Source organism: Euleptes europaea, chromosome 3 (genome assembly GCF_029931775.1).
Source record: "Euleptes europaea isolate rEulEur1 chromosome 3, rEulEur1.hap1, whole genome shotgun sequence".
In the NCBI taxonomy this organism is placed as follows: domain Eukaryota; kingdom Metazoa; phylum Chordata; class Lepidosauria; order Squamata; family Sphaerodactylidae; genus Euleptes; species Euleptes europaea.
The window spans coordinates 22,146,247-22,170,378 of record NC_079314.1 but is presented as its reverse complement, the minus strand read 5'-3'; the positions used below and the strand labels follow the sequence as shown (position 1 = coordinate 22,170,378).

The 24,132-nt window shown below is 46.3% G+C and overlaps 1 protein-coding gene across 8 annotated transcripts in view; it reads left to right on the top strand.

The window, feature by feature from the left end:
* The window catches only part of PTPRU (protein tyrosine phosphatase receptor type U), a 444,404-nt gene that overhangs the window by 360,368 nt on the left and 59,904 nt on the right, over nucleotides 1-24,132 (top strand). For all 8 annotated transcript variants that reach the window (XM_056846270.1, XM_056846269.1, XM_056846268.1 and 5 more), the window contains 3 exons: nucleotides 6,909-7,099; nucleotides 13,499-13,571; nucleotides 21,157-21,233. In XM_056846270.1, the coding sequence (XP_056702248.1) occupies nucleotides 6,909-7,099; nucleotides 13,499-13,571; nucleotides 21,157-21,233 (341 nt within the window). The remainder of the gene's footprint in view (nucleotides 1-6,908; nucleotides 7,100-13,498; nucleotides 13,572-21,156; nucleotides 21,234-24,132) is intronic.

Below are 24,132 nucleotides of genomic sequence, written 5' to 3'. Positions count from 1 at the left end.
AAGGGCTCTTCATGGCGCCTTCCTCCAAGGCGTTCAGGGCAGCACACAGGATCTCTCCATCTGCCTTTAAACTAATATTAACCCTATCAGGGAAGTTCAGCTGAGTGACAGTGACTTCTCTCAGGTCACACAGGAAGCTGTGTGTGTGCAAAATATCATCAGTCAAGTTGCAGCCGACTTCTGGCGACCCCAGCAAGGGGCTTTCAAGGCAAGTGAGAAGCAGAGGGGGGTCTGCCATCGCCTTCCTCTGCAGAGCCTTCCTTGGTGGTCTCCCCACCCATGTACTGACCCTGCTTAGCTTCCGAGGTCTGACAAGATCAGGACTTACGATATCATTCCACATCCCATTCAGTAGATTGTGTGTGTGAAAACTGCCGTCAGTCAAGTTGCAGCCGACTTCTGGTGACCCCAGCAAGGGGAGCTTTGACTCTCAAAAGCTTATACCCTGGAAATCCTGTTGGTCTCTAAGGTGCTAATGGAGGGAAGGCGACAGGGTGCAGCCCTGAGATCTCGTCAGATCTCAGAAGCTAAGCAGGGTCAGAAGAAGAAGAGTTGGTTTTTATATGCCAACTTTCTCTACCACTTAAAAGGTTCAGGTAAAGGTCCCCTGTGCAAGCACCGGGTCATTCCTGACCCATGGGGTGACGTCACATCCCCTTTCCTAGGCAGACTTTTGTTTACGGGGTGGTTTGCCAGTGCCTTCCCCAGTCATCTTCCCTTTACCCCCAGCAAGCTGGGTACTCATTTTACCAACCTCGGAAGGATGGAAGGCTGAGTCGACCTTGACCGGCTACCTGAAACCGACTTTCGTCGGGATCGAACTCAGGTTGTGAGCAGAGCTTGGACTGCAGCACTGCAGCTTACCACTCTGCGCCACAGGGCTCTGTTCTCTACCACTTAAGGAAGAATCAAACCAGCTTACAATCACCTTCCCCTCCTCACAACAAACACCCTGTGAGGTAGTTGGGGCTGAGAGAGTGTGACTAGCCCAAGGTCACCCAGCCGGATTCGTGTGTAGGAGTGGGGAAACAAATCCAGTTCACCAGATTGGCCTCCGCCGCTCATGTGGAGGAGTGGGGAATCAAACCTAGTTCTCCAGATCAGAGTCCACCTCTCCTAACCACCGCTCTTAATCACTACACCATGCTGGTTCCCCAGTACTTGGAAGGGAGACCACCAAGGATGGCTCTGCAGAGGAAGGCAATGGCAAACCACCTCTGCTTCTCCCTTGCCTTGAAAGGCCCTTGCTGGGGTCATCAGAAGTTGGCTGCGACTTGATGACACTTTATACTCACACACAAAATGCTACTGGACTCGAACCTTCCTTTTCTACTCCAGACCAACCCAGCTCCCCACCTGGAAGAACTCTTTAAAGCTGCGTCGCTGTTCTAGCAGCTCACCATCCCTCCTGTCCCTGAAATAAGGAAAAGGGAAATTACCAAGGGACCGAAATAATTCCCCATGGCTTGTTATTGTTGTTTCCCACATGCAATCCAAGCTCTTTTGTGCTCATCTTGCTTGTGCGTTTGGATTAGCGCATTAGCCTGGCATGTCTCTGTGGGCTCTCAATTACTTGGTACATATGTTGCCTTCTGGAAAACACAAGCAAGAACGGGGCAGGCTTTCTGAGCAGGCGAAGAGATGCCGGGCCTTTATAAATGAACCCAAAAAGATGATTGGGACATGGTGTCAGGCTAATCACTTCGTAAGTTACAATTCTGTACTAGCTAAGCAGATTTCCCTTGCAAGGAGATAGAGATAGAGATAGATAGATAGATAGATAGATAGATAGATAGATAGATAGATAGATAGATAGATAGATAGATAGGTAGGTAGGTAGGTAGGTAGGTAGGTAGGTAGGTAGGTAGGTAGAGAGAGAGAGAGAGAGAGGTAGAGAGAGAGAGAGAGAGAGAGAGAGAGAGAGAGAGAGAGAGAAAGAAAGACAGACAGACAGACAGACAGACAGACAGACAGACAGACAGACTTTCAGATACCTAAAGTTAATGCCCTGCCAGAAATTTTGTTGGTCTTTGGGGTGCTGCTGGACTCCTGCTCTTTTCTTCTGTTAGCAGACTTGGCCTTTTTCAAGCTGGCTTCTTCGCTTTGAGATGTTTTCTTTTGATAATGAGGGCTAGGAATCTTGCTTAAAAAGTGGGGGGGGGGGAGACAAACCCAGATGCTGGTAGAGTTTCTTTACACAGCACATAGTTCAGCTGTTGAACTCCCTGCCCCAGGGTGTGGTGATGGCTGCCATCTTGGAAGGCTTTAAGAGGGGAGTGGACATGTTCATGGAGGAGAGGGGTATTCATGGCTACTAGTCAACATGAATACTAGTCATGATGCATATCTATTCTCTCCAGTATCAGATGAGCATGCCTATTATATCAGGTGCTTTGGAACACAGGCAAGATGGTGCTGCTGCAGTCGTCTTGTTTGCAGGCTTGCTAGAGGCACCTAGTTGGCCACTGTGTGAACAGACTGCTGGACTTGATGGGCCTTGGTCTGATCCAACATGGCCTTTCTTACGTTCTTATGTTCTTAAATACAAAACAAGATGAACAGAACATTTCAGAATGCAGCAATAGAATGATTGCAGTGCCTTGTGTTCAACGAGCTCTACTAATGGAATGAGACTTACAAAATGGGACTTTTCTAGTTCTCCGTTAACCAAGAGGATGCTACACTTGATCGTAGCCAAAAGGCCGAGAAGCTTTCACCTCTTTGGTTCTAATCACCAAGGAGGAGACGACTCAGGAATCAGGTAAAGGATGTTGTATTGATTCTGGCATGAGAAAAGCAGCATAGCAGGGCTGGTACAATTCTTCAAAGACTTCCGCCCAAAGCCAATCAGTTATGCATTTTTGTCACATGAACACATGAAGCTGCCTTCTACTGAATCAGACCCTTGGTCCATCAAAGTCAGTATTGTCTAGTCAGACCAGCAGCGGCTCTCCAGGTCTCAGGCAGAGGTCTTTCACATTACCTACTTGCCTGGATGGCCCAGGCTAGACTGATCTCGTCAGATCTCAGAAGCTAAGCAGGGTCAGCCCTGGTTAGTATTTGGATGGGAGACCACCAAGGAATACCAGGGTTGCTGTGCAGAGGAAGGCACTGGCAAACCACCTCTGTTAGTCTCTTGCCATGAAAACCCCAAAAGGGGTTGCCATAAGTCGGCTGCGACTTGAAGGCACTTTACACACACACACACTTGCTTATAACTGGAGATGCCAGGGATTGAACCTGGGACCTTCTGCATGCCAAGCAGATGCTCTACCACTGAGCCACAGCCCATTTTAGGAAGGCTACATATCTTACACATTCCATTGGCTCCCAGACCTATTTCCTTGTCCCTTTCCATATGCTAGCAATGGTCTGTCATAGATTCCTGACTCAACTGATGGTCTCAAGGTCACGTATGTCCCATGACTGGGTGTACTATTTTTGTTTTCCTGCTGATTTAGGCATTTCCCATTACTGCTGAAATAGCTGGGACTTTCCAAATGCCCAGGTCTGGAACCTGGAAAGCCCCTTGACCAACTGGCAACTAATTAGGCCTCTACAGGCCCATCATCTTTCTCCTGCTTCAGCTTATTGAGTCCCCCCCCCTCAGTTTTGTTCCTGGGGGTCAATGCATGGGACAAAGTGAGGGGTTGCAATCAGAGGGAGGAATTGTCTCTCCTTCCAATAATGGAAGTGCCCTTCTGTTGCTGGAAAGAAGTTGTCAGATACATGACATTGATGACAACATTTTAGGAAACTGGGGTGCATTCTCAGGATCACTCGATGCAAATTTGCAGCTCTTTGACTACCACACTGTACTTACAATTCGGGAAGAGCACAGACGGCTGTTTCCATTTCTTTCCGATTTTGTAAATTGTTCTTATCGTCTGTTTCCGCACTGCTCTTTTCGCTGCTGATTCTGAGGCCTCTTTCACTTCATTTTGATGTTGTTCCTATGTTGCGCACTGTGTCTGCACAGTGGGCACAAAGATAACATTGAACAGTGTCTGTTTTAATAGAAATAATTTGGTGCAGTGAAAGAGAAACTTGTTGAAAAATGAAGACTTGTGGGCTTGTTTCTCACCAGGGAGAAACAAAATTAAAGTAGGGATGATTGCATCAAACCAGACAGCTTTTTGAAATTCATCTCATTTCTCAAAGTGTATTTTTCTCTCTCTTCTCCTGTCCTTTCACTGCATGGTTTTGGGCCAAGCAGAGATTCTACGCTGGCACGTAAGAATACAGAGAAAGAGGGTGTGCATTTTCCTGGGTTGAAATAACCACAAGCACAAAGTTGTGACCTGTGTGCCCTTGGGAAAACATGATCCTACATCCTCCAAAAAGAACACAGCGATGCCAAACTTGGATTAAGCTAAGGGTTATTGCATCTAATAACTGAAGTCCAACTGCTAAACTCTTTACTATCCCTTTATGAGGCTACCCAGTGGATGGGGTGGAACCAGATAACTGTCCCCAGCCAAGATGTTGGAAGCTTCCTTGACTTTGGGGTTGATCTTTATTTCTCTTAAAAGGCTTTCCTTGTAGAGATGTTCAGATAATGCCGCTGAAGATGAGTGGGCCTTGTTGATGCAAGTAATACCACATGACTCCCATTATCCTAGAGAGCAGCACTTGATCTCATAGAGGAAATTGCATTTGTAAACACAGCCATTAGTTTTCTAAAAATACTCCATTAAAATGTTATTTAGTCAATCTTTTGGTGTTAGCGCTGGAGGAAGACCCGGCTTGCTGGAATATATTCCATAATCTTTTCAAAGTAGTTCTGTTATTTCAGAACACACTGCAGAGCCCGGGATTGGAACAGGTAAAGTTCTTCATGTGAAGCAATCTGCCTACCCTAGGATCCTTCAGGGAGTTAGTTTTTATAATACTGAAATGTAGCCACCGCTGGGAGCAGTTGTTGGTAGTGCATGGTAACAGAACTCTGCAAACCAATTGGGAGGGAGTGAACGAAGTAGGATAAACACACCCAAGGAAGAGTAAGCGTCCACCCAGTTTGATTCTGTACATATTAATTTAGTAGTGAGTACAATGGTGTTCACCAAGGAGCCCCGTGGTGCAAAGTGGTAAGCTGCAGTACTGCAGTTGAAAGCTCTGCTCACGACCTGAGTTCGATCCCGACGGAAGTCGTTTTCAGGCATCCGGCTCAAGGTCGACTCAGCCTTCCATCCTTCCGTGGTCAGTACTCACCCAGCTTGCTAGGGGTAAAGTGAGTGCGACTGGGGAAAGCAGTGGCAAACCACCCCATAAAATATAGTCTGCCTAGTAAACGTCATGATGTGACATCAACCCATGGGTCAGTAATGACTACCTTTACCCTTACAATGGTGGTCAGCGAGTTTACCTGGGAAATGTTCAAAACAGGTGACAGAGTTTGAAATTTATTTATTTATTTATTATTTTATTTATTGTTTCAATTTAATACCAAGCCTGGAATTTAATTAGCCAAAAAGCACTGCACATTATTCCCACAGTTCCTTGCTTTGTGTTTAATCCAATTCAAATCTGCTTAGTTTGGGATATTGTTGTTTTCATCATTTACGGAGCATGCCAGGTTCTTTCCAGCTCAGGGCTGCTTCCCACGTTACATCCAACACACAGAAGCTGCTGGGAATTGCCACCCAAACATGGCAGCTGGACAACAAAGAACGACTCACCATATTGAGCTTTCCACCATGTGGAAAGTTTTCACACCACTGGGGGAGCTTTGCCAGAAATGTCTGGGCAATGTTATGGAAATGCGATGGAAGAGATCTGTGTTATCTCTTACTGCATTACCCAGCAGTTATGCTTGATGGCATCTTTACAGAATTGTTTTCAGCAATTTGATACAGAGACACTCTCCTTTTCAGGCAGCAGCAGTTACGCTTAATGGCAGCTTTACAGCAGTTTTTTCAGCAGTACGATTCAAAAAGAGACACTCTCCTTTTCAGGCAGCAGTCAACTGCCATCACATCTCAAGGACTCAGGAGTCAGCCACACATATTTTCCTGTTTCTTTGCTCAGTCCCATTCTGCAATTTAGAGTCATGGTTAACAGCTGTCAGTTAACTTGTTCTATTATTGTATTTCCTCTATTTTAATTGCTCTCTTGTTTTTTTTTAAGTTTTTTAAAAACTTTTTTAGCAAACACAACAAACAAACATGAACACATTAAAGCATACACACAATACAGCAATACATGTGAACTTGCCATTCAAAACTGCAATTCAATTGCCAACTTATTTGAATTACATTACTCTTTGTTCTCCATGTATCTGTTACCACATTCATTACTTGATTATTAAACATATTTAACCTAAATCTTTCTCCTTCTATCGCAGTTTATTCAGTTCTATTCCAGAGTTTTAGCTATATAGTTAGAAAAACATTCCATTTTCCTCAAAATTCTGAGTATGTCAAAAATTCTAAAAATGTCAATTTTGCCATAGTTGCATACTCTGTTAATTTATTAATCTCTCATCTAAATCTGGGTAATTCGTCTAAATCTGGGTAATCTGCTGCATATATCACCATGTACTTAAATAGTTTGTTATATGTTCTTGATATGTCGCTTGGCAAAATATTGAATAACAGGTTTTTTGGATCCAACGGAAACTTGATTTTTAATATCTTTTGCATTTCATCATGTATTGTTGTCCAGTATTTTCTTGCTTTCTCGCATGTCCCCCACACGTGATAAAATGTTGCATCTATGTTATGACGTTTCCAACATTTCCCATTAACGTCTTTGTTGGCTTGTGCTATATCTTTAGGTGTAATGCACCATCTAAAAAAACATTTTATATCAGTCCTCTCTTAATACTTGACGTTCAGTAAACTCAATTTCTTTAGTCCGAAAATTCTCCCACTGACCCTCTCCTGCTTTTTGTATCACATCGTTCCCAGCTGACCAGCGCAGCAGCGTAGTCAACGAATCCAGCAGCCTGTTGGGTGGCTCGCCTCGGCGACAGTGCGGACGCAAAGGCTCCCCCTATCACACCGGGCAGCTCCACCCGGCTGTCCGGGTAGCCGATCTCCTTCAGCACATCAACCAGATGAAGACTGCAGAAGGCTATGGCTTCAAGCAGGAGTATGAGGTGAGGACTCGGAACTAGGCTGGGCCTCGTTCTTAGTCCCTCATAATTGTTTTTTTATGCCATGTGGGTAAGGGCAGAGTTGGTCACCTATCATCCTATATCCTACCTTATATATGGTAGTATTCCATATGGACAACAGTTTTGCCCATGTTCTGCTGACCTGGTAGAAGACCTGCCACGTGTTCTTTTCCACTGTGCCCTGTACACCATGACACGACCTTAGGGTTGCCAGGTCCCTCTTCTCTTCCGGCGGGAGGCTCTTGTCGGAAAGTATGTGCGCGCATCACTTCCGGTTTAGACCCCGAAGTCCCACCTCGCGAGGGGCCTTTACCTCTTAGTTTGAGTGGTAAAGCAGCCCTTTACCCCTCAAACAAAGAGGTATAAGGCCCCTCGCGAGGCAGAACTTGTGGTTCTAAACCGGAAGTGACGTGCACGCGGTATGCACACTGGCGTGCACGTTTGCCTGCCAACCCTCAGGTGATCGGCGGGCAGAGGGGTAAATTGCCGGGGTTTGCCCACCACCAGTGGGCATCTGGCAACCCTACATGACCTAGATTCATCCAGTGCATACCACAGGTGCTGATCTCAAAAGAAGCGCGAGTAAGATTCTTGATGGCTGATGTAAATTTATCTATTACACAGAGAGTGGCCTCTTTTTCCATTATAGCATTTAAACTAAGGAAAAGTTTTAATAGACCTGATTCAGGTAATATAATGGCTTGATATGGTCCACAATATCCTGGTAAATGATTTTAAGGGGGGGGAGTCGTTATTGTTTTATTTCAATGTGTAGTAGTAGATGTTATTGTGGTATTGGATCAATACGTGCTATGGGTTGATTTTTTCTTTCTTTAAGGGTGTAGTTGGATTGTTAAGGCCTGTGGCCACAACATGAATAAATTTGATCGATCCTATCTTATACCGTACACCCCAAGGCAACAACGAACAGCAGAATGGAGGTATCCAGTTTAGGGACATCTGAAGCTACCTTAGGGAGCTGTCAAACCTTAGGGAGCTTTATTTTATTTATTTATTTAATTGCATTTCTACCCCACCCTCCCCGGCCCAAAGACTTGGCTCAGGGCAGCTTTCAAAGTCCAGAACAATAAAATCAACAAAAACTTAATCTATAATTTAAATACGTTTAAAAATAACCCAAGTCATTTCAATAAATAGGGGAGTAAGACTCTCCCCGATGGCGCTAAAATCACCGAATAGATTGTTAGCAGCTTGCTGGATGGAACTGACCTCCCTCCGAAATGGGGGAAAGGGCTCAGCAGCAGGTAGAGGAAAAGGACTAGAGAGGCCAGCATTTATAGGGAGAACTGTCACTGGCCTCAACCATAAACCGGGCGGAATAACTCCATCTTATAGGCCCTTCTTGAAGGCCAGTAGGGCCCTGATCTCACTCGGGAGGCTATTTCACCAGGCAGGGGCCAGGGAGAAAAAGCTCTGTCCCTGGTCGAGGCCAGCTGGATACTCCTTGGGCTGGGGACCACCAGCAAGTTGTTATTTTGCGATCATAAGTTTCTCTGGGGAGCATACTTTGTGCTCAGTATTGCCTACTCCTATTGGTAGTGGCTCCCCAAGGCTTCAGGCAGAGTGGGATGCTACCTGAAGCTCCTTTAATCGGAGATGCCAGGAAATCAACCTGGGACTATCTGCAGGCAACAAAGACCTTCTGCTACTGAGCCATGGCCCAACCGAGGAGAGCCAGTGGGGTGTAGTGGTTTCGAGCGGTGGTTTGGAGCAGTGGACTCTGATCTGGAGAACTGGGTTTGATTCCCCACTCCTCCACATAAGCGGCGGAGTCTAATCTGGTGAACTGGATTTGTTTCCTCACTCTTCCACATGAGGCCAGCTGGGTGACCTTGGGCTAGTCACACACTCTCTCAGCCCCACCTGCCCCACAGGGTGTCTGTTGTGGGGAGGAGAAGGGAAGGTGATTGTAGGCCGGTTTGATTCTTCCTTAAGCGGTAGAGAAAGTCGGCTTTTAAAAGCCAACTCTTCTTTTTCTACTACTTTGACTGGTAGCAGTTGGTAGCAGTTCCTTGACGTCTCTGGCAAAGTGGTCTTTTCCCAATACTCAGTACCCAAGATCCCTTTAAATGAAGATGCCAGGGATTGAACCAGAGACCTTCTGTATGCAAAGATGGTGAATCATCTACCGCTGAGCTACTTCTCCTCCCCCAGTACACAGCAGAGGGCTGCGTGATGAATCCAGCACCCTGAGAATTTCAGAAGTCCTGGTGAACCAGTTCCAGTCAGAGTAGACAATACTGAGCTAGGACAGCCAGTGTTCGGACTTGGCATCATGCAGGTTTGTCCACTCACACAGCCGTAATTCTAGTGAGTGACCCACTCAAAGCAGCTTGTGCAACCCTACCTTAACAGAAGACCAGACTCGCTGGGAAAGACAATATGGAAAAGGAGAAGACCCAGCATGAGATGGATCCCGACGGGTAGCTGTGTTAGTCTGTCAATAGCAGTAGAAAAGAGCAAGAGTCCCATAGCACCTTAAAGACTAACAAAATTTCTGGCAGGGTATGAGGTTTCATGAACCATAGCTCACTTCTTCAGATACAGCTGGAATGTGGGTCCATCTATCCTTAAGTAGAGAAGAGTGAATCAGACACACAATGGCAATGTAAATGTCAAAAGCAAGTAAATGGCATTAGCAGGCGTGATTGGATTGCGGGTGATATGCAGAGGGATAGTAGGCTTGGAGAAATCAGCATTGAAAATGAGACAGGAATTCCAGAACTCTATTGTCCTGGAGAATGCATAGTCTTGAGCTTCATTATTAGTTATAATTCAGCAGTTTCTCTTTCTAATCTCTTTTTGAAATCCCTTTGTAAGAAAACTGCATGAGATGGATTGACTCAGTAAAGGAAGCCATGGCCTTCATTTTGCAAGACCAGAGCAAGGCTATTAATGTTAGGATGTTTTGAAGATCATTCATTCATAGGGTCACTGTGAGTTGAAAGCATCTTGACAGCATATAACACACACACTGCATATAACACACATCCCTGTCCCGTGGATGAGATGTTCCCTCTGGTTCACTTTTCTGTGGTGGTCTGTGCCTTGGGCCTTTTATGCATGGCTGTTTCACGTGCCATCACCCCTCTGACCACTTCAGGTCTTTGCGTTGATTATGCATGCCATTTCCAACTGTCAAAGGTTGCCTTGCTCTCCCCCTGCATTTCCCTGCATTTCGCCCCATGTTTTCAGAGACCTGTTTTATCTCAAATTTGAAAATGCTAGCAAAAGGGGGCGGGGGGCGGGGGAAGCAGAGGGAGAGCGAGGCGACCTCTGGCGGCCGGAAACGGCATGCATAATCATCACAAAGACCCGAAGTCATCGGAGGGGTGACGGCGAGTGAAACAGCCTTGCCTAAAAAGCCTTGCAGAGTGCCACGAGGCAGCAAAGCAATCCATGTTCTGGGATGCTTGCTCTGGGCACAGAACCCAGGGTGGGGGCTCAGCCAGAGAATTCACTGGGCTCGGCCGCCGATTGTTTTCTTGAAAGGACGTTGTGTCCCTGAGCCATTGCATCAGCGCTTCTAGCATATCAAAATGGACCAGTCGCAGCGCCTTTGCTTTGTGCAGCTGTCATAGCAATCCGGCTCAAGTGTCCCGCAGGACTGCCTATTGAAATCACCCCCTCTCCCCACCCCAAAATTACTGTCTCGTCTTCCATTGTTTCTGATGTCGGAGCCTCTCTTCTCCAATATTATGAATTTGACAAACCCGGGTTAGTTACAATAATTAGGGCACCTTGAAAAGCTGTTGTACATGTTCCAAAACCAGGCATTTGAAAGGCACTTGAATATTAGGAACAAGGGAGAAAACATATCATTTTCTTCCACTTTCCCTCTTGCGTCTGCTCTTAGCAGCGGGCGTTGCTGTTATTTCACACCGACTGTGCTCTGCCGAATGAAAAGGGAAATAATGCATTGCAGAGAAGAGAAAAGGAAAGAAAGAACAACGAATTCATAACCCGATGGAAAATAAAACATTTTGGAAGCGGAATATAGATGTAGAGGAATGAATCCACTTGAAAAGGGGCCTTTTGTGAACTATATCAATGTGCTTGTTTTGTTCACTTGGGTGATTTGTACTCCACCTTTCAGCACCGTTTGCACTCCCCTCCCCAGGAGAATAACCAGAATTATTACAAAATGCAACACTAAATCCTCAAACATTCAAACAACATCCTAACCCCATCCATAGCATATAAGATAAGAAGACTACAGACCTGTTCCTTCAAGGGGAGTACAACCCCATCCAGAATGGGTGATGCCTTAAATCCTGGGCCAGGCTTCTGCTCACCAGCCACACTTCCATTTTGTCAGGATTAAGTTTCCATTTATTAGCCCACACCCACTCAGGGTTTAAAGGCTCACCTCCTTCCCAATACGTTACCGCACCCTAGGGTTGGCAAGCTCCAGGTACTAGCTGGCAATCTCCTGCTCTTACAACTGACCTCCAGCCAATAGAGATCAGTTCCCCTGGAGAAAATTGCCACTTTGGCCATTGGACTCTGTGGCATTGAAGTCCCTCTTCTCCCCAAACCTCTTCAGGTTCCACCCCAAATCACCTCCCGCCAGTGGACCTGGCAACCCTACCGCACCCCCACAAACATGTGAACATTCATTCAGATTAACATGGGGAATTAGCTTGCGTGTTTGTGCAGGGCAAACTGGGATCTTTTACCTAAAGAGGCGGCTGTGAGTAGCAAGTCTTTAGTAGGAAAAGGATGACAGAGGCCTGATTTTTAAAGAATATAGAGTTTAGGGAGGAATTTGGTACAGTAGTGTGTGTGGGGGGGAAGAGCCTGTCCTGAGCAAATACTAGCAGTGCTGAACCAAGGCACAAACACATTTCTTATCCCAATTAATATAGCAACAGCGAGCAAACATTCAGCAGAGGTCCTCCGAGTTGGTGCAGGAGTTAATATTTTGAGCTAAATGTGTGGAAAAGGGGGAATAGTGGTTTGCAAAGTAGGGGGGAATAGATCAGGCTTCTGTCATCCTTTTCCTACTAAAGACTTGCTCCTCACAGCTACCTCTTTAGGTAAAAGATCCCAGTTTACGGTGCCCGGCACAATCACGCAAACTAATTCTCCAAGTTAATCTGAGTGTATGTTCATGTGTTTGTGGGGTGCGGTAACTGGCCTCCTTCAAGAAGTAAATCAAATGGTTTCCGTTTCACCAAGCCTTTTGCTGGAACCACCTAAAAATGGTTGGCTGTTTACAACTGCTATGTTTGGTTTTAAAGGAAATGGGTGTGCCACTACATCTGATCATTTTGATGCACAACCTGTACTCAGGACAAGAGGCCACAGTTAGAACAGAATGGTTTCCAATTGGCAAAGCTGTTAGACAAGGATGTATTTTATCTCCCTATCTCTTCAATCTATATGCAGAACATATAATTAGGAAAACTGGATTAGATTTAGATTAAGGTGGAGTGAAAATTGAAGGGAGGAACATTAACACTTTGAGATATGCCGATGATACTACATTAATGGCAGAAAATAGCGAAGATTTGAAACGACTACTGCTGAAAGTTAAAAGAGAAAGTGTCAAAGCAGGACTACAGCTGAAAATCAAGGAGACAAAAGTAATGACTACAGGAGAATTACACAACTTTAAGGTTGACAATGAGGACATTGAAATTGTTCCAGACTTTCTATTCCTTGGCTCCACCATCAACCAAAAGGGAAACTGCAGCCAAGAAATCAGAAGGAGATTGAGTCTGGGAAGGGCAGCCATGAAGGAGCTAGAAAAGATTCTGAAGTGTGAGGATGTGTCAATGGCCACCAAGATTAGGTTAGTTCATGCCATCATATTCCCTATTACTATGTATGGGTGTGAAAGGTGGACAATGAAGAAAGCTGACAGGAAGAAAGTAGACTCCTTTGAAATGTGGTGTTGGAGGAGAGTGTTACAAATACCGTGGACTGGAAAAATAAATAAATAAATAAAATCAGTGGGTTATAGATCAAATCAAGCCTGAACTGACCCTAGAAGCTACAATCTTGCTCTTCTACTACAAACCATCACAACTACCCAACTACATAATAGCAGATCCTGAAGGTGCCATACATAAAAAACTAATCAGCAGGCCACGATGTAGATGTTGCATTCTTGACTGTCAAAGTATTCTTCTTTATGTTATTTCTTCTTACATACCAACCTTCCCATGTTCTCAAAGGATAATTTCCTTTCCTATAATGGATAATTTAATGGGAATACTGTACCTGAATAAGCGCCTTGAGAAAGTACCAGCCCCTAAAGCCTTTTCGGGTATCTGTGCTTTCAAAGGGGATTTGGTTTTTTGTTCATTCCCAAAAGTGTTCTGTGTGTAGATAATAGACTTCTGTTTCTCCTAGAGTTTCTTTGACGGCTGGGATGCTTCAAAGAAGAAAGACAAGACCAAAGGGAGACAGGATCACTTGCCAACCTGTAAGTGTCTGAGACGAAAGCTTTCGGAAAACAAAGAAAAATCAATCCCTTCCTTTCATTTCTGGGTATCAAAATGCCTTGAAACTCTGTTGTGCCTGAAAAAATAATAATACACTGGAGTTGTGCTTTGCTAACATCTTGGGCTGTTGAAGCCAGGGAAGACGGATTCGACTCCAGTTTTGGTTCTATTTTCAAAAGCAGTCATTCCGTTATGGCCCCATCTCACCGCTAGGGAATTCCTCGGCGTTTGTTGCATGTCATCTTTGCATCCTTTGCATTTCAACCAGGTGTACATGCTGTTAACAATGCGGAATGGGTTCCTGCCGGAGATCCTCCTTATCAGCATAAAGTATGGAGCATTTGATATACTCAGAGAAAATCTGAAGGGGGGTGGGGGTGGGAAATTCTGGAAGTCAACCAACACTCCATCACGCATGGCTCCCGTTCTGGTTTTTGCACATCACAGAATCTGAGCTCTTATGTTAAGTCAGTTCTGAGAGAGAGAATTGGGGGAGAAAGGTTTCCCTGCATGCCGAAGGTTCAAAGTGAGACCTGTTGCATTTAAAGAGGGGTAAGAAGAAAGGGCCCCGACCTGGATGGCCCAGGCTAGCCTGATCTCGTCAGATCTCAGAAGCTAAGCAGGTTCAGCCCTGGTTAGTATTTGGATGGGAGACCACCGAGGAAGTCCAGGGTTGCTGTGCAGAGGAAGGCACTGGCAAACCACCTCTGCTAGTCTCTTGCCTTGAAAACCCATAAGGGGTTGCCATAAGTCAGCTGCAACTTCACGGCATTTTACACACACACACACACACACACAAGAAGAAAGGGGTAAGTCAAAAGCTCAGCTCACGACCTGAGTTTGATCCCGATGGAAGTTGGATTCATGTAGCCGGCTCAAGGTTGACTCCGCCTTCCATCCTTCCGAGGTCGGTAAAACGAGTACCCAGCTTGCTGGTGGTAAAGGGGAGATGACTGGGGAAGGCACTGGCAAACCACCCCGTAAACGAAGTGTGCCTAGGAAACGTCGGGATGTGGCCCCAGGACCCAGTGCTTGCACAGGGGACTACCTTTACCTAAGAAGAATAGAAAGGGTGTGTCAAGAGAGACATTGAGGGACAGGGCCCCCTCAAGAAAAGTATAGGGGCAAATCGGCAGGTCTACAGCAGGAAGGGGGCAATTGGTTCCACTTTTGTTGGTGGAAAAGTTTGTCTGGGTCCAGCCCCAAATGCCAAAGGGCTTAAACTGCTGTGTTGAACTCTCAAAAGAAGGAGTCTTGCGAGAATTCATGTGTGACTTGCTTTTTCTATTTTCAAGAAGCTTTGGGCAGCAGTTGACAGTGGCAGCAGTTGGGTAAAGGGCAAAGGTGCCAGGGGGGCATCTGGCTCATAACAGGCAGGACAGGACGTTGCACCCCCACCCCAAATCTGCCACTTGAGGCAACCCCCCATTATAAACCAGTTGTTGTAAAACCGGCCCTGCAGTGGATTGTTCTCACACCCTCCACCATGGCAGTCTGATTTAGAGGATTGTTTGAGTGGAGTACCTTTGGGAGACAATGTGGCATAGGGGTTAGAATGCAGGACTAGGATCTGGGAGACCCAGGTTCAAATCCCCACTCTGCCATGGAATCTTACTGGATGACCTTGGGCCAGTTGCATGCTCTCAGCCTAACCTGCCTTGTAGGGCCGGTGTGAGGATAAAGTGGGGGAGGGAGTATGATGTAGTGAGCCACTCTAGGTCCCCATTGGTAAGATAGGTGGGGCATAAACATCTTTTAGCCATCATGGTGTAGTGGTTAAGAGCAGTGGTTTGGAGCAGTGGACTCTAATCTGGAGAATGGAGTTTGATTCCCCACTCCTCCACATGAGCAGTGGAGGCTAATCTGGTGAACTGGGTTGGTTTCCCCACTCCTCCACATGAAACCAGCTGGGTGTCCTAGGCTAGTCACAGCTCTCTCAGCCCCACCTACCTCATGGGGTGTCTGCTGTGGGGAGGGGAAGGGAAGGTGATTGTAAGCAGGTTTGATTCTTCCTTAAGTGGTAGAGAAAGTCAGCATATAAAAACCAACTCTCCTCCTCCTCCTCCTCTTCTTCCTCCTCCTCCTCCTCTGAGCCCTAATCCAGTAAAGGCAGAGTCTTTGGTCTGATTTACCTTCCCAACCATTGGATATCTGCAGTAAGAGCTCTGTCGGTTTAGCCTCCTCTTCCATTATTTTATTAACAGCTCCAATCCATAATTTAATTGAGACGCGTGTTCCTAAATGCTTCTAAGCATCGGATGCATTTTTAGAAACCTGTAATCATCGCCCTCTGATGGGGAGGAGTCCTAGAACAGAATAGCTGCCTAGTACATGGTTTCTTTATGTGCCTTTTTAAAAAAAAGAGAAGTCTGTAACACATGTTCCTAATATTGATAACATGCTTGTAACATCTGCTCACAATTTATGAAGGCCCTTATAAACCATTCATGAACACATATTTAATAGAAACCATGACTCAGTGAAAATCACCTCAAGGACTTTAGACTGTAATGGCTCTTTCTGCCTATAAAGCGGTCTCCTCATCTCTTGCTCCTCTGTGTAAGAAAGGTGAACGAGCTGCGAAAGGTGTCAGTCAAAGCCCGCCATCTGCCTTTTCACAGCAGACTCCTGGTGCTGTCTTAAGAACATAAGAACGTAAGAAGAACCATGCTGGATCAGACCAAGGCCCATTAGATCAGTTAAAATCTATCTACAGGACTGGGGTTAATAAGAAAGGCCATGCTAGATCAGACCAAGGTCCATCCAGTCCAGCAGTCTGTTCACACAGTGGCCAACTAACGCATGAAGAATGTATCTCCCCTTTTCAAATGGATAACTTACTATGCCATCCATTTGAAAAAGAGAGATACATTCTTTATGTTTTGGAAAGGCCTTTTGCCTTACAGCCACAGAAGGAATTTTTTTTTTAATTGATGAAACCTGTGTTGGTGAAATGGGCATGATGCCGAAAGCCCATCTCATGGAATCCAGTGGCATCTTCTGTGCACATAATTGAGAATACATGGATACATGGATGTTCGATACTTTTCTGAACCTATTCAACTGTCATCTTTTATTGTATCCATTATATGTTATCTGTGCCCTGTTCTGAAACAGTAAGACACCTGTATTTGTTGTAAAAACCGATTATATGGTGATTGCTTATATCACAGCGATATAAACCAAGCAATTATAGTTATGTAATTTTGGCACTTGTAAAATCATTGTCCTTTAGTCATCAGTGCTGTTACTTTGTAGTACTAACCTCCAGGTGCTAGCTGGAGATCTCCTGCTATTATAACTGATCTCCAGACGATAGAGATCAGTTCACCTGGAGAAAATGGCCGCTTTGGCAATTGGACTCTATGGCAATGAAATCCCTCCTCTCCCCAAACCCCACCCTCCTCAGGCTCTGCCCCAGAAATCTCCCGTTGGTGGCGAAAAGGGACCTGGCAACCCTACTGAACAGCTGTGATTTGGGCAGGCCAATAAGAATGCACTGTAAAGAACAGGAGAGCAGGCAGCCCTATTCCTGGGCTGGAGTAATATTTGAAGCTATGCCATTTTGGAAGGACCTTGGGAATAATATCGTTTGAGAAGGTGAAACATTTTCAGAGACATCTTTAATCAGTAGCACGATTAGGGAATTACAAAGGGAGCACGTAAGCCGTAGAGGGTTCTCAACGGCCAGTTGGAGCTATACTGTCAACCTTTAAATTTCCAGTTCTAAAAAACAAGGGAGAGAGAAAGCACGAATCGATGGCTTTTTAGGTACTCTCAGAAAGCTTCTTCCCTTCCCAAGTAGGGCAAACAACAAATACACTCATTTAAAATTGTAGAGATGGTGCGTTGAATCCTCTTGTTAAACCATCCCCGGTGAGGGCCTTTTTGTTCCGGTTCTGTGAGGAAAAGTTGCTAGCCCAGCATACAAACTTTCCTGGAGTGTGTGAGGTGGTGTCCTGAGAGGCCAAGACTTTCTTATTCCCTCATCCCGGAGTTTGGACTGCTCAATATATTTTATTGTGAGCAGTGTTTTGTTCAAAAACTCCTAGTTCTATACCCTGGCTCTTCATGCCTTCGAACAAAACCAGTGTTTGTTTAAGCGGCAGTTCTGTCTGAAAGAGGGAATCCACAATTCTGTGATCAGTAACCCAACCCTTTTAAGGCTGACCTGGTTACGTTTTGCTCCAGCTGCTCTGAACAAAGAGAAGAAGAAGAGAAGAGGAGTAGGAGTAGGAGTTGGTTTTTATACTCCGCTTTTCTCTACCGAAAGGAATCTCAATGCAGTTTACAAATTCCTTCCCACCTCCCCCCACAGGTACCTTGTGAGGCAGGTGAGGCTGAAAGAGTTCTGAGAGAACTGTGACGAGCCCAAGGTCAACCAGCAGGCTGCATGTGGAGGAGCGGGGAATCCAATCTGGTTCTCTAGATTAGAGTCCACCGCTCATGTGGAGGAGTGGGGAATCAAACCCGGTTCTCCAGATTAGAGTCCGCCGCTCTTAGCCACTACTCCAAGCTGGCTCTCAAGAAGAGCCATTGTTCCTTTCTCCCAGTAGGCTTGGATGCAACATATGGTGGGCTTTGGCAGTTGCCCGACCATGTTGACCTCCGGTTGTCCACTCTGCCCCCTGTCTTTTTTGAGGAGGAGAATTCCGGGGCATTCAAAAGCTTGCTTTCCATTGTGTGTCATTGCAGTCAGCTATAAGAACGGTGTCACCTCATCATTACTTTGGGACTTCCGTTTTCCTAATGGATTGACACAAATACCTACCTGTTGTGATGAAGTCACGTTCTGCTGCACACACGCGAGGGACCTTTGCAATATTTGACAGCATTCAGAAAATTCCATTCATAGCTTGGTGTTAGAGTTGCCAGCTCTGGGTTGGGAAATACCTGGTGATTTGGGGAGGTGCAGCCTGAGGAGGGCTGGGCTTGGAGAGGAGAGGGACTTCAGTGCCATAGAGTCCAATTGCCAAAGCGGCCATTTTCTCCAGGGGAACTGATCTCTATTGGCTGGAGATCAGTTGTAATAGCTGGAGATCTCTAGCTGGTACCTGGAGGTTGGCAACCCTACTTGGTGAAGAGGGGTGTGCAGAAGTCTGTTGGTGGTCAAGAGACATTGGGAAAGGAAGAATGACCAGAGAAAGCCTTTCCCTCCGCTCTCGTCACTACTAGGAACAGACGAGACCACACGGTTCAGTTAGAATGTTTCATACAAAATATTTCCGCCGAAAGCTGCTTTTGCCACATTGGGGATTCTCGACATCATCCTCCCTGGCTATTTTTGTTGCCTCTAATTATAGCTGTCTCCTCTCTGTATTTTGCAAATTGAAAATCCTTGTTAACGTAAATGACAAAAATGAGAGCAAATTGTTCAAAACAGCTTGGCGGCGGCCGAAGGCTGTTTCCACCCCACTCGTCAACCAGCTGTGGGGGGTGGAAGGCCTGAGAGAGCAGATGCCCATTGATTTATGGCGTGGGGGGAGCAGTTCCCTGGTTCACAGGTGCACGTCTCGTTGCAATGCTGCCGTTTTCCTCTGCTCGGCCAAAGTTCAGATGACAGTCAGTCTGCGCCAGATGTTGCATTGAGTCATGGCATATCTCTTGGCTTACACCTACTCTAGCCCGGAAGCCCTGCTGAAGCCAAGCAGGTCGGGTCTGGTCAATTTCTGAATGGAACCTTGCTTGGGATCCCGATCTATGCTTCCTTGAGTTCTGTGGAAGAAAGTTGGAATATCAACAGAGAAATTGGGGGTGGGGGTTAAATGACTGGGCAGTGCCCTTCTGCTGACCCAAATTTTCCATTCCCTGGTACCAAAAATTCGTAGGGCCTTGAGCAAGCCAATTGCCCCTACTCCTTCCATATCCCTCTCTTTAACTGGTTATCCTCGCCATACCGTGCCGCTGAGAGCAGGGGTGTCAAACATGAGGCCCGCGGGCTGGATCCAGCCCCTTGAGAACTCTTATCCAGCCTGCAAGCCAGCCGAGGCAGCCACTCCCCCACTCTCGATCTGGGCTGGCAAGGCATGGCCCGGCCCGACCAAGTGGCATTTATGTCAATATGGCATTTATGTTATGTTATGCCTCGTAACAATTCAGTTCAGCACTCCTGGCCTAGAAGGCAGGGAGCATGCTCTGTCCTCATCAGGCGAAGTTTGGGAGAAGGGAACAGGGAGGTCTTTTAAATGTACAAAATTGTATTTTTCTGCAGAATCCCCAGTTTTTCTGCCTTTCCAATAGGCAATCAACCTTATACCTTGGGATTAGAGAAGACAATGTGGAAGCTTGTGAGGAACAACAGGCAGGAAGCGGCCGGTTTCTCCCTCTGCTTCCCATCCCCATTGAACTGATTCTCAACCGCTCTCTATTCACGGTGCCTCCTAGTGCAGCCTTACCTAGCTTAACATCCCACCAATCATTCTATCAAAAAACCTGCGTCCCACCACGACAGAAACAAGAAGCCCACTTTTACCAAGAAGGACTTAGATATGTTTACAGACCTTCTTATGTTATATTTATCATTTATGATAAGTTTTAAGGACATGGCAAACATTGTCGAAGCACAATGGATAATCCCTGGCAGGTAGGGTCAGCAGGGGGTGGCATATCGAAGTCACTTGCTGAAAGGCAGGGAGAACAGGGGGATTAGGAGAAACACTGACTGTCCAAGGTTACTGCTGGCATGCCCGAAGATCACAGATGAATAATCTGTTGCAGGTAGGTAGAGTTGCCAACCTCAAGGTACTAGCTGGAGATCTCCTGCTATTACAACTGACCTCCAGCTGATAGAGATCAGTTCCCCTGGAGCAAATGGCCACTTTGGCAATTGGACTCTATGACATTTAAGTCCTTCCCTTCTCCAAACCCTGCACTCCTCAGGCTCTGCCCCAAAAACCTCCTGCCGGTGGCAAAGTGGGACCTGGCAACCCTACAATTAGGGTCTGCAGGAGATGGCACGTCACCCTTGCAGGTGGACATGGGAATTGAGGGTGAGTTAATTCTTAGAAACCGATTGTTATACAAGTCCGGCATCCCAGCTACACTATTTCTGCATCCCACCCAGTGGTACAACCACTGTCCTAGAGCATGGAGAGTCCATTTTTCGGGGGGGGGGTTTGCTCTTGTTGGTTAATTTACAAAGGCACATTCTTCTGCATGTCTGGAGAGTCCTCTGTGTATTTAAGAGCTGCTCCCTTGTCTGCTGATAGCCATGTTGTGCTGTCTTTCATGACTGGCTGGAGCCACCCACTTTGCTATTAGCTACGGTAAATAATTATAACGTCTACCAGTGAATTATCTCAGTTCCTATCAGGCTGTGAATTGCATGGCCTTTGCAGACTGCATGAAGTCTGAATCACATATCAAGGTTTCAGTGTATTACTGGAGCACCATAGCAGGGGGGCTGGAAGCCCTAGGCTCAGAAGCACTACTGGGTTTCTATTATTTCTTAAGGATGCTCACTTTCCTTCTCTCGAAGATATTCCGGGAACGGAGAAGCACCTGCGCCAAAGGTCTCCCGCTGCCTCTCTTCCTCTGATGGTCTTGTCTGGTTTTTTTTGTTTTCAGATGATCGGCATCGAGTTAAGCTCCATCCTCTTCTTGGCGATCCCAACTCAGACTATATCAACGCCAACTACATTGATGTAAGGGCACCAGCGCTTTGGTCTGTTCCCACTAGCCATTTATGGCAAAATCCCAGTTCATTTTTCTCCTTTGTGGTCTCTTAGAAACTTTGTTGATTGTGACCTAGGATTTATCTTAGTCTTCCTCATTCCCCTCGTTTTCTGTCCTCCCTCTGCCCCTTGGAGATCCCACTCCCCACAGCACCTGACTTTAAATCTCTTTCTGTTCTCTCCCTGAACCACTGTCAGCTCCAGAAACAAATGCTTCATTCCCTTTTCACAATATGAGGGAGCCAGCGTGGTGTAGTGGTTAAGAGAGGTGGTTTGGAGCGGTGGACTCTGAGCCAGATTCGATTCCCCATTCCTCCACATGAGCGGCGGAGGCTAATTTGGTGAACTGGATTTGTGTCCCCACTCCTACACACGAAGCTAGTTGGGTGACCTTGGGCTAGTCACAACTCTTCTAGAACTCTCTCAGACCCGTCTACCTCACAGGGTGTCTGCTGTGGGGAGGGGAAGGGAACATGATTGTAAGCCGGTTTGAGTCTCCCTTAAGTGGTAGAGAAAGTCGGCATATAAAAACCAACTCTTCTGCTTCTTCTTAAGTCCCAGGAATGGGAGGTTATGGTGGAGCAGCAATTTAATATAAGATCAGATATGTGTCCATGTAAGAGGAGGCTGTGACTCAGTGGTAGAGGATTTGGTCAGCATGCAGAAGATCCTTGGTTCCATCTGCCAAGCACAATCCTTCCTATTACAGGGCTGTATTGGGTCAGCAGCTCTCAGCTGGATGGCCCAGGCTAGCCCGATCTTGTCACACCTTGGAAGCTAAGCAGGGTTGGCCCTGGTTAGTACTTGGATGGGAACCACCAAGGAAGTCCAGGGTCGCCACACAGAGGTAGGCTATGGCAAACCACCTCTGTTGGTCTCTTGGCTTGTAAAACCTACAGGGTTGCCATAATTCAGCGGTGACTTGACAGCATTTTCCACCACCATTGCTTCAGCAGTAGCGTGCTGGAAATTCTCTCTTATTCTTCCTCCGAGCAGCTTGATGAGTTCCATGGTTTCGTAAAAGAGTTCCGTGGTTTCGAAGCTGCTGCCAAGAACTTCCATCTGCCAGTCAATATTAGAACACACCATTAACGGATGAATTATAGAAGGGTTGCTTGGTTAGTCTTTTGCAGCCAGAATAACCATATAACCGCATAACTATGCCCGTAATAGTATATAGTGCTGGTACACTTAAGGTGGTGCTGTATGGTACGTTAAAAGGACTTTATCCTTTGGAATTTATCTAAAACTGGAGTCCCATAGCACATTAAAGAATGACAAGATTTGTTCCAGCATAAGCTTTCATAAATCAGAGTGCACTTATCAGATGCGTGAAGCGTATGTCCGCTGCAGAATAATTGCCACTTTGCATATACATATTTTTTGCTATGGATGCTTGCTTCATGCGTCTGATGAAGTGAGCTCTGCCTCATGCATGCTTATGTGGGAATACATTAAGTGGCAGCCCAATCCTGAAGGGGGGGCAGATCCGTGGCGGCCAGGAGCGACGCTGCCACGTCGCCACCATGCAGGCATTTTAAAAAATAAAGGCATGTTTAAAAATAAAAAGGGAGGAAGTGCCTCCAAAAGCACTGTGCCTCCCAAAAAGGTGGTGCAGCACCGCTGCAGCCCAAGGGGGGCATCCCCGGGGTGAAAGGGGTGAGGGGTGAGGAACGCCCACCCCTCAACGGCACAGGCTTTCCCTTCTGGGAAAGTCTTGCTAGCGTGGCTGCACTGGTGGCGGGGGCTGGGGGCCCCAGACGCCAGTGTGTTTGCCCCTGCAGTGGCGTAGGTGCCACCTTATTCCATGATAAGGTGGCACCTGCATCGCGTGGGGTCACGCCTCCTCCTAAGGAGCTTCGCCCCCCCATTTCAGGAATGGGCTCTTAGTCTCTAAAGTGCCACTGGACTTCTGTTTTCATTTTGCTGCTACAAACTAGCACTGTAACCCCTCTGGAATTGACCGGTTACTTAGGATCCTTTCAGTGGAGGTTGGACCTGGGATTTAGCTAACTCTCTTCCGCTATCATGGTCTCTCCCTGTATGAAATTGCCTTATACCACGTCAGACCATTGGTTCATCTTGCGCAATGTACTCTCCTTTGATTGGTAGCAGCTCTTCACGGTCTCAAGCACAGACTCTCTTACCACCTAACATTCTTTAAAGGGGCATGGCCTGTGGTTCCAAAACCCTAACAAGGGAATGTAAGCAGCAGAAGCAGCCCCCCCCCCGCACTGCTATCAGTGCACAGTCTCCAAAAGGGGTTGTTCTGCAGCCGAAGTTAATTCACGCTCGAAAAATTCTCTTCAAGTTTTCGTATCAAATATTCACAGGATGTTTGAATGTTTGTCGAAGAGTTGATAAGCTGTATTTGGACAACCAGGGAAGATTTGACTTCAATATTTGCTTACCTGAGTTCAGTATTTAGTATCTGGCAGCATTTGGTGTCTGGCATGCAGTGATATCGACTGTTTCCCATAAGAACACAGGAAGGCTACATCTAGTCCAGGCTCCTCTTCCCAACAGTGGCCAACCAGATGCTCTCCAGGAAGCCTTTGAGCAGGGCACAAAAGCAATGGCTCTCCCCTGCTGTTGTACTTGTAGCAACGTATAGTCAGGTACCCTGCCTCTGAACCATGGAGGTGCCATTTAGCAAGTGGCTAAAAGTCATTCATCAGGGATGACTCAAAAGAGTAGCAAGGAGTAGCAGGTGGTTTTTCTAAAGGTTCCCCACTGCCCATTTTCCTCCCTTAGCTTTACATCAAAGTAGACCAAGATGGATTAAAATGGTGCTGACTCTTATAATATGTCATTTAACCCAGTATAATGTAAAGGGTTTAGCAGAATCCTTGCTTTCCTGATCCTGATC